The sequence below is a fragment of the Marmota marmota genome, unplaced genomic scaffold (genome assembly GCF_001458135.2).
Source record: "Marmota marmota marmota unplaced genomic scaffold, marMar, whole genome shotgun sequence".
NCBI classification, from domain to species: Eukaryota; Metazoa; Chordata; class Mammalia; order Rodentia; family Sciuridae; genus Marmota; species Marmota marmota.
The window spans coordinates 1,993,940-2,004,611 of NW_026000079.1; the positions used below are offsets into that span (position 1 = coordinate 1,993,940).

At 50.0% G+C, this 10,672-nt stretch overlaps 1 protein-coding gene across 3 annotated transcripts in view; it reads left to right on the forward strand.

Annotated features, from left to right (window-relative positions):
* The window catches only part of Ubqln4 (ubiquilin 4), a 15,964-nt gene extending 5,694 nt beyond the window's left edge, over window positions 1-10,270 (forward strand). For 2 of the 3 annotated variants that reach the window (XM_015502739.2, XM_048814702.1), the window contains exons 6-11: window positions 2,855-3,080; window positions 4,202-4,341; window positions 5,493-5,576; window positions 5,666-5,781; window positions 5,944-6,121; window positions 8,594-10,270. In XM_015502739.2, coding sequence (XP_015358225.1) covers window positions 2,855-3,080; window positions 4,202-4,341; window positions 5,493-5,576; window positions 5,666-5,781; window positions 5,944-6,121; window positions 8,594-8,746 — 897 coding nt within the window. In that variant the 3' untranslated portion in view covers window positions 8,747-10,270. The remainder of the gene's footprint in view (window positions 1-2,854; window positions 3,081-4,201; window positions 4,342-5,492; window positions 5,577-5,665; window positions 5,782-5,943; window positions 6,122-8,593) is intronic. The other variant, XM_048814703.1, reaches the window with a different exon arrangement.
* The last annotated feature ends 402 nt before the right edge of the window (window positions 10,271-10,672 follow it).

Consider the following 10,672-nt stretch of genomic DNA (forward strand, 5'->3'; position numbering starts at 1 on the left):
CTTTACCACTGAGCTGCAATCCCAGGCCCCCCCTCCCTCCCCCTTTTTCTTTTGAGACAGGATCTCACTACATTGCTTAAGGTCTTGCTAAGTTGCTGAGGCTGGCCTCAAACTTGCCATCCTCCTGTCTCAGCCTCAAAACTTAATTTTATGTCAAACATATTATATATCTGTATGTTTCAAAATTCAGAAGGTACACAAAATAAAAAGTATTCAAAAAGTATGGAAAGTCATGCAAGCCAAAAAAGGTATACAAAAGGGATCCTTTTGGGCTGGGGTTGGGGCTCAGTGGTGAGCACTCGCCTAGTATGCCTGAGACACTGGGTTTGGTTCTCAGCACCACATAAAAATAACAAAATAAAGGTCTTGTACCCACCTACAAAAAAAAAAGGGGGGGGGGGAGAGGTCCTCTGCCACCCACAGTCACTAATGTTAGTACCTTTTTTATTTTCCTAGGTATATCTAATATTTTCAAATAAGTCATTCTAGGTCGAGTCGTAGACTTCACTGGGATTCTCTCGTCTCCTCAGCAGAAGGAACTGCTCTCCTGAGGGCAGGGTTTATCATTGGATTCCTTTATTACTTTTGCATATATCCATGAACATCTCTAGTATTCTTTCCCATACTAAACCTTGTGGAAGTGGTATCAGCTGTTCCTGTCACTCTAACTTGCTCCTTTTGAAACGTTTTATTGAAGATTAAGAGAACTACAGAAGAGTGACATACCCTCAAGTGTACAGCTTGATGAATTTCACAATTAACTAACACCCTGGTGTGAGGGCGGGATCCCACCTGATTTGTTCCTGTGGAAAGGAAAGGGTCCATGTCCTGGGCGGCCCTGCTTTCCCAACAGATGAGTCCTTCTTGAAGTTCTTCCCTCCACCAAGTCTCCAAGCTGAGTTTTCTTTTGCTGGCTCTTCTGTTCCCCTGTCCCGTCTCTCTCCCTACAACCATCCCTAATTGTCTTAATCAGCCTTGGTATCTGGTAGAGTGAAATTCCTCACCATATTCTTCAGGACCATCTTGTTATTCTTGGCATCGCTCTTTCAGATTTTTTAAATTGCTTGAGGGATCAACTGTGAATCTATTTTTATTTTATTTATTTAGGTACTGGTGATTGAACCCAGGGGTACTTAACCACTGAGCCACATCTCCAGCCCTTTTTTATTTTTCATTTTGAGACAGGATCTCACTAAGTTGCTTAGGGCCTCACTAAATTGCTGAGGCTGGCCTCCAACTTGTGATCCTCTTGCCTCAGTGTGCACTACCATGCCTGGCTAAAATAAATAACATTCTTTTGAAAAATAAGTGTTTTCCAAGGCAAATAAAACTTTACAGGAAAGTTGGCCTTGTTTCACATTTTTGCAGATCTCTTTAATGCCTGGCTTTCTATACAAAACAGTTGGCTTCTCAGATCTGTACTTGTTCCACTGAATGTCACCTTACGAAGCCTCTGGAAAACTACACCATATCCTTATGAGACAATAAGAGTGAAAAAGGCAAATTAATATCTTAGAATCATAAAAAACATTTTAAACCTTGCAGGATTCTAGGACCACACTTTGAGAACTAGAGTATTCGAGGGATCTTTTGAGCATTAGAATAAATAGTAGGTGTTCAATAAATAGCAGCTGCTAGCACTGTGGGTTGTTTAGGAAGAGAGTCTGTTGGGTATACCAGGAAGAACGAAGCAGAGCTGAGACTAGGTAGAGTAAGGTGCTAGGCGGATTACCAGAACAGGAAATCTGAAGCAGGGACAAAGATTGAAATTATGGTGTGTGAACCCTGGCCTGCAAGCCCTGTTATCTGAACAGGCATCTGGTAAGGCAAGGAACCACTGCTCAGAGAGGAGCCCTTGATCATCTGTGTTCCCATGGCCACTTAGAATAACAGGAAAAGTGACTGTGTAGGAAACCCCACGGTGGAGAGGGGCTGGGCTGCTCAGAGAGGGACTGCTGAGCTCTGTGACCCTGAGGAAGGCTAAGCAGTGCAGTAGGGTGTGAAACACCCGCAGCAAGTACAGCCCTGGACTCCCGAGCTCTGTCCCTCTGTCCGGAGTGCTGAGAGGGCACTCCTCATTCCCTGAGGTGCAGACCTGGGCCACCCTCGGGAACACAGTGGGGGCCCTGGTACTGAGGCATGAGAGGGATCAAGACCTGTTGGGCTGAAGACCCAGAGTAGGAGGTTCCTTTTGGGGCTCCACAGAAGAGGGAAAGGAGAAAACCTAGAAGAGGGCATGCGCAGCTAGAGGTGTACTCCACTAGAGGGCGCCACCGTGGTGGGCCTGAATGGACAGAGAATGCCTCTTAAGGACCTGGAGAGTTGGGGAGAAGGTTCTGGGGATTTAGCATCAGACTAAGAGGGCTGGGAGAAGGGGAGCTGGGGGTAGGTCAAGGTTGAATGAGAGGGCCAGGTCTAAGAGCCGCTCCCATCAAGTCAGCAGTTTATTGAGCACCTAGTAATATTGGAGTTGAAGCTACAAAGGTAAATCTTTGCCCCTTAAAAGCTACAGGAAAACAAATATCTTATTACACAGTGGGAAAGGTGTGTGTAAAGTGCTTCAGGTCACAAAAAGAGAGAGAGAGAGACCAACTTAGAGCCACCAGGAGAGGAGGGAAGTTCCCAGTTATCTAAGGGATCAGTTACGTGGTCATTAGCATCAGCCAGCTCCCACCCCCAGGGCAAGGGTGGAGCTGTCCGTTATTGGGCAAACAGCTGGGACCTGGAGTCCAAGTTCTTGATCTCCCTCCCTTTTCTGGGGGAGGGGAGTCTCTTAGGAGAGAGAAGAGAAAGGGCATAGCCCTTGTCCCTAACTTGTTTCAGTCCTTAACCCAAAGCCTTTCCCTCCTCCCAGTTTGGCAACAATCCCTTCTCTTCCCTGGCCGGGAACTCCGACAGCTCATCCTCCCAACCTCTGCGGACTGAGAATCGAGAGCCCCTCCCTAACCCCTGGAGCCCCTCGCCCCCCGCCTCCCAGGCCCCCGGGTCCGGTGGGGAGGGCACCGGAGGATCGGGGACCAGCCAGGTGCACCCGACAGTCTCGAACCCTTTTGGGATCAATGCGGCTAGCCTGGGGTCAGGTATGTCCTAGGGTGGAAGTTTAGTGGGGTCACCAGGGCAGTCCCCTGCCCCCAGGACTAAGTGGGATTCACACTGTTCCAGGATATTGAAAATAGGTGGGACTGTATTAAGGCTACTGAGGGGGCTTAGCAGCCTAGAGTAGTGGCCCCACTGTTCCGAGGGGGAGAGTTTGATTTTGGCCATGTCCTGATATCCCTGGGAGTGACCTGAACAATGGCTCGTGAATAAACCAGGTCCCGATTCCCAGGCTCCATGAGCACCTTTGGCACCATCCAGTGTAAATGGGCCAGAGTGGGAGGCGAGAGTGGGGTGGGGTAGGCAGGGGTGGAGGAGAATCAGGGCAGACTTGGGGACAGGCAGATGTGTAACTGACGGAGGTAGATGTGCAGGGCTGCCTTACACAGACGGACAAGTGATGCACTGTGCAACCCTACAGAATGCCCCATTTATCTGGACTCTGACTGTACACATGGCCCTGGGGATGTCTTTGGTGGATGCCCTGATTTCTCTGTTCACTGGGGGATATCTGGAATGGGAAAGTGCTTTCCCCTCCATGCGCTTCAGTGTCCTTATCTATAAAATAAGGACTGGAATTTGGTCCATGGTTTTCAAATTGTGTTCCTGAGTTCTGGGGAGTCGGGACCATCTACAGCCCCATCTCCAGGATGAGGAAGAACCAAACAGGAGAGGCTCTCGGCCTCCTGTCCCAGCTCCAACCAGACCACTGACATACGTGGTTTCTGAGTGAGATTTGGCTTGAGGAAAGGGTCTCTGCTACTAAGACAAGTTTGAAAAACACTGGTCTAGGTGACATTTAATCCTTTCCAACTCAGACATTATCTGAGCTTGTGGCAGGAACAGTCCAGAAAGGGCATGAATTAGACCCGGTTTCTAGCTGGCTTGTTCTTAGAAAAGTGGATGGAGAAGTCCAGGCCAGAGAAGGACAGACTTTCCTCAGGCTCGGAGGCCTGGAGCCTTGCCACAGTACTTGGGTGCCCTTGAGCATTGCCTTTCTGAGTTTCATGACCATTCAGTGTCCAAGTAAGGTAGACTGAAGTGAAGCATGTGGTTCCCATCTGGACCACTTCTCTCCTGTTTTATTTCACCTTCCTCGTCCTAGGGATGTTCAACAGCCCAGAAATGCAGGCGCTCCTCCAGCAGATCTCTGAGAACCCCCAGCTGATGCAGAATGTGATTTCAGCCCCCTACATGCGCAGCATGATGCAGACACTTGCCCAGAACCCTGACTTTGCTGCTCAGGTATCAAACTGGCTCAGGGGAGTGTTGCTGGGGAGGGCTCCTTGAGTGAGAGCAGTTTCTTTTGGTCCGAACACTCTGGTTCGCAGGGCGTGGTGGCGCACACTTGCTATCTCAGCAGCTCAGGAGGCTGAGACAGGAGGATCTGAAGGTCAAAGCGAGCCTCAGCAACTTAGTGAGACTCTAAGCAATTCAGTAAGACCCTAAGCAATCAGCAAGACCCTATCTCTGAATAAAATATAAAAAGGGCTGAGGATGTGGCTCAGTGGTTAAGTGCTCCTGGGTTCAATCCACGGTACAAAAAAAAAAAAAGCAAACTCTAATAAAAAATACTGTTCTGGGGCTGGGGCTGGGGCTGGGGCTCAGTGGTAGAGCGCTTACCTCACACCCGTGAGGCACTGGGTTCGATCCCCAGCACCACATAAAATAAATAAACAAAATAAAGGTATTGTGTCCATCTACAAGTAAAAATACCCCCCCCAAAAAAAAAAAAAAAAACTGTTGTTCTGGGCACAGTGGCAAAAACCTGCTATCCTAGGGACTCAGGAGGCTGAATAGGAGGATAGCAAGTTCAAGAGTAGCCTCAGCAACTTGGTGAAACCTTTTCTCAAAATGAAAAATAAGAGGCTGGGGACGTGGTTCAGTGGTAGAGTGCGTGTTGGGAAGTTGAGGCCCTGGGTTTAACCCCTGCACAATCAAACAAAACACTGGGACTGCCGGACTGCTTGAGTTTGTATCCCAAGTTCTGCCACGTCCCAGCTTTGTGAGTTAACAGTTATTTAACCTCCCAGTTTCCTCACCTGCAAAATGATATTAGACTAGTTCCTGCCTCACTAGGTTAAAGGATTAGAAAAGTTAACACATGTCAAGTGCTTAGAACATAGTGTGCCACAAAGTAAGCCCCGTGTACTTGGAAGTGTTAGCTGGTGTCACCACCATCTGACCAGACTGAGCAGCCTGACATCTGACTCTTCATTTCTCAGAGCATGGTTCCATCTCCTTGCTGTCCCACGTGGGCCTTTAGGATATCTGAGGTCCTTGGGAGCCCTGGCCAGATTTCCTATAGTGGTGGGGGTCGTGGGGGTGGCTGAGGCTGTGGGCAGTTCTCTGGGTGGGAAGTTCCAGGCCTCTCTCTTCTACCTTCACTTTGGCAGATGATGGTGAATGTGCCCCTCTTTGCCGGGAACCCCCAACTGCAGGAGCAGCTCCGGCTGCAGCTTCCCGTCTTCCTGCAGCAGGTGAGTACGGGGCCTAGAGGGGCAGAACTGGGCTCTGGACTTAGGCTGCCTGGTCTTCCCACCACTCCCGCTGCCTGTCTCTTTCCCAGATGCAGAATCCGGAGTCCCTGTCTATCCTCACCAATCCCCGGGCCATGCAGGCCTTGCTGCAGATCCAGCAGGGACTGCAGACCTTACAGACTGAGGCCCCCGGGCTGGTACCCAGGTGAGGGCCAGTGCCCCCTTCCTCCCCTCTCTGCCCTCTCTGGCAGCCTTTGTGTCCCCGAGGATCTGCTGTCCCATCGCCCCTGGCTGTTTTTCCTTCTGGATCTCATATTCCCAACTCTCTTGAATGCCGGCTCCTACCCTTGGCCTTTCCTGCCTGCAGCCTTGGCTCTTTTGGGATGTCCCGGACCACAGCGCCCTCAACGGGCGGCAGCTCTGGGTCTACGGCCGAGGGCCCCACCTCTTCGCCAGCCACGACTCCTCCCACCGGGGCTTCCAGTGCCCAGCAGCAGCTCATGCAGCAGATGATCCAGCTTTTGGCTGGGAGTGGAAACTCACAGGTACCAGGGGCAGCAGGGCTGGTATCCGGCTCACCACTTCCCGCGGGCAGCGTCAAGGGTAGCCGGCTCTGCAGTCGGCCAGAGCTGGCTGGCCTACCATTCACCAGGCGCGGGCAGGCTACCAGCCACCCTCAGTTCAGTTCCTACAGCTGTAAGGTGGAGTTGAATAGTGATAGTCGCCTGGTGTGCTCGGTACTGCTCCAGATGCTCTGTATAAGAGTTCATTACCTCATTCTTTTTTTTTTTTTTTTAGATATTGATGGACCTTTATTTTATTCATTTGTTTCTATGCGGTGCAGAGGATTGAACCCAGTGCCTCACACATGCTAGGCCCTAGCCCCAGCCCCATTACCTTATTCTTAGGAGAAAGTTATTGTTAGTATTATCTCTGTATTACAAATGGGGAAACTGAGGCCCAGAGAGGTTCAGTGGATTCCTCATTTTCATAGCCGGTAAGTAAGGGAGCCATGATTCAAACCCAGGCATTCTGGTTCCAGAATTTACGTTTTCCACCCCCACCACTGGGAATTGAACCAGGGGTGCTCAACCGTTGAGCTACTTCCCCAGCCCTTTAATTAATTAATTTATTTCTAATACCTTTGTTTTATTTATTTATTTTTATGTGGTGCTGAGGATCAAAGCCAGTGCCTCACACGTGAGAGGCAAGTGTTCTACCTCTAAGCTACAGCCCAGCCCTTATTTTTAATTTTGAAACAGGGTCTTGCTGGGACTGGGGCTGTGGCTCAGCTGGTAGAGCGCTTGGCTAGCATGTGTGAAGCACTGGGTTCGATTCTCAGCACTGCATATAAATAAATAAAGATCCATTGACAACCAAAAATAAATGAATAAATAAGAAGAAAAAAAGAAACTGGGTCTTGCTAAGTTTCCCAGGCTGGCCTTGAACTTGCTAATCCCCTTGCCTCAGCTTCCAAATTGCTGAGATTACAGGCATATGCCACTGTGCCCAGCCAGAAGTATACCTTTTATTTATTTATTTGTTTACTTTTTGTGGTGCTGGGGATTGAACCCAGGGCCTTGTGCATGTGAGGCAAGCACTCTACCTCTTTTTTTTTTTTTTTTTTTAATTAGTTGTTGATGGATCTTTATTTATTTATGTGTGGTGCTGAGGATGGAACCCAGTGCCTCATACATGCTAGGCAAGTGCTCTACCACTGAGCCCCAGCCCCAGCCCCTGTTCATCCTCTTTTAGGGAGGGGAGGGTTAGAGATGAACCGTGGCCTTGCATAGCGTAAGCACACATTCGACAACTGAGCAACATTCCAGACTTTGGAAGGATTGCAGAGTCCTGGGCCACAAAGTCAAGGCCAGGGCTTGGAGTAAGGGAAGAGATAGAGATGCCCTGGATTGTCTCTGACCTCTGTGACCCACAGGGAAAAGCTGCTCAACAAAAATGTGCGTCAAGCCAGTGGTGGTCGTGCACACGTGTAATCCCAGCAACCTCAGAGGCTGAGGCAGAAGGATCGCAAGTTCAAGGCTAGCCTCAGCAGCTTAGTGGGGCTGTTAGCATTCTTAGCAAGACCCTGTCTCAAAATTTAAAAATAAGGGCTGGGGGTATAGCTCAATAGTAAAGCACTTGCCTAGCATGTGCATGGCCCTGGGTTCAATCCTTAGTATTACAATAAAAAGAGACCCAGACAGCTAGGGCTGGAGATGTGCCTCAGTGAGTGGTTGAGCACTCCTGGATTCAATCCCTGGCACTAAAAAAAAAAAAGTGTGAAGCTACTCAGCCCCTCCGGAGACTGAGGCAGAGTATAACAAGTTCAAGGCCAGCGTCAGCAACCCAGCAAGACCCTGTCTAAAATTAAAAAGGGCTGGGAATGTAGCTCAGTGGTGCCGGTGTTCAGTCCCTCCTACAGCTTCATACATACAGACATACAGTTTTTTCCTGGCACCCTTCTCTGGCCTCTTTTTTTTTTTTTTTTTTTCCCAAAGAGAGCGAGAGAGAGAGAATTTTAATATTTATTTTTTAGTTTTCAGCAGACACAACATCTTTGTTTGTATGTGGTGCTGAGGATCGAACCCGGGCCGCACGCATGCCAGGCGAGCGCGCTACCGCTTGAGCCACATCCCCAGCCCCTTCCCTGGCCTCTTAATGTGGCTGTGTGTGTGATGACCGTCAGGAAGGAGCATGTTTGGCATGCCTTTTATTTGGCCACAGAGTGTTTGGCTTTTCGAGCACTTGTTAATATCTCCAGAGTATTTATGGGAAATAGGAATATAAGGTGACCCAGGCCTATCAGGCACTTTGAGATTTCAAGTAAGATCCCTGCCTTTTTATCATAGTTCTTCAGTGACTCAGGAGCTCTTCCCTGTGGCCTTCCTGTGCAGCCCCCTCCTCCCCACCCCAGTGACTGAGGACGTCAGGGACCTGTTGGTGTTGTAAGCCCTTCAGCTTCAGCTACTCCTCTGGGGTGGGTTCTGTGCCCACTTCATAAGGCCTGTCCCCTCCAGGTGCAGACGCCAGAAGTGAGATTTCAGCAACAACTGGAGCAGCTCAACTCCATGGGTTTCATCAATCGTGAGGCCAATCTGCAGGCCCTGATTGCCACCGGAGGGGACATCAACGCAGCTATCGAGAGACTCCTGGGCTCCCAGCTCTCCTAATCCTTCGGCCCATGCCTCCTGCCTCTCCCCTGACCCAGTACCGACCTTTGGTTCCTCTGTCAGCCCCTAACCTCTGCAGCTTATCCCTCTGTCTTCTTCTTTGACTCTCCAAACAGTAGGGTGACCTTAGAGGCATGGGCCCAATGCCACCGCTCTGAGAATTTTGATCTCACTGCTGTCTCTAACAGAGTCTTCTCTCCTGGTCCTCCTTGAGCAGAGCTATTTAAACAGTTTTCACAGTTCTGTTGGTTGACCCCACCTCCTTGCCCACACCACCTTTTGCAATCTTCAGTCTTCTCAGTGGGGACTGCAAAGTTGCAGGAGGACCCAACTCTCTGGTTTACTGGAACAGTCTTCCATCCACACCACTAGGCTTTGGCTTCTCTTAACTTACCTTTGGTAACTGTCCTCTTCCCCACCCTCCCTGGGCCCTCCAGGCTAGCACCGCACTCTGAAGGTGGGGGCAGGTGAAACAGGCTGTGATTTTTCTCCTCAAACCCTACTCTGGGCACTTCACCTAGGACTTTTTCTTGGGCTCTGTTGGAACTTCTCATCCAAAGGGGAACACAAGGCACAGCACTCTGGATGGAAATTAACAGGCCCTGGACCAGAGCGATGAAGACTGTTACGGCAGAGGAGCCATTGAGATTTCCTAGAGGAAGCGGACAGGGAGGCAGCCTAAGCAAAAAGCTTCAGATTGGAACTACAGCTGGGGTCTGGGAGTACTAGTAGCTCTTTAGGCAAGAGACTCCAGGCCCAGGCCTGACGGAGGAGAAATAGGTAGACTAATGGGATTTGAACTGAAGAAAGGGGCTCGATGCTAAGCAGTGTCTCACACACGTTCCCATGAACTCAAGACCTCCCTGTCTCTCCTGTCCCCGGTAATTGTGAGTTCCACTCAAAGGGTATGGAGGGGATTGGAGTCTGTTCAGCAGTGGGTAGTGTGTGTGCATGTGTGCCCACATGTGAGGTGGGCCAGTCAGGTTCTTTGTGGATTTCTAGTTCAGTGCTGCCTCTCACAGGGACAAGCGAGTAAGAGGGCTGGTTTAGAGCAGAATGGGGACACCCAGGAGGGCTTAGGCCTCTGGATGCTGGGTCACGGAAAGGCAGTGTGGGGACCCTTGTGAAGCTGTTGGGTGTGACTGGTACCCTTACCACCCACCACTGTTTTGGAGACTAGCACAGGGGGTTTCTCCCTCCAGATCCCCTGGTCTTTCCATTTTTTACTGTTTTCCCTCCAGGCCAGAAAGTTTATTTGAGGAGGGAGAGGGGATGGTGGCAATGATGCCTTTAATCTGGAACTGGACATTGCTGTACTGGAGCATGGAGGAGGCTCTTACCACCTCCTCCCTCAGCTGTATGGCCCCGCTGCTTGGAGAACACGGAGGCAAGAGGAACAGAATTTTGCTCCAAGTGGGAAAGGGTCCCAAACAGTCCAGAGAAGATGTCTGCCCTTTTCCTCCCTACCTCCCCCAACTCCCACACTGGCCTTTGTAAATAAATGGTGTGATGTTTGTTGTGAAAGTGTGTTGGTGTGTTTTCTGCTGCAGGCTGGCTAGACAACATCCTGGTTCTACCAGGAATAAGGTGGACTCTAGAGGGGTTTGAAGTTGGGTTCAGTTACCACAGCTGTTAAGGAGCATTGACGGTTAAGAGAGAACTGGCCAGGCCCAGTGGCGCACACCTGTAATCCCAGCAGCTCCAGAGGCTGAGACGGGAGGATCGTGAGTTCAAAGCCAGCCTCAGCAATGGCAAGGCATTAAGCAACTCAGTGAGACCCTGTCTCTAATAAAATACAAAATTGGGCTGGGGATGTGGCTTAGTGGTTGAGTGCCCTTGAGTTCAATCCCTGGTACCCCCAAAATAAATAAATAAATAACTGATCAGCCGGGTGCAGTGGCACATGCCTGTAATCCCAGCAGCTCG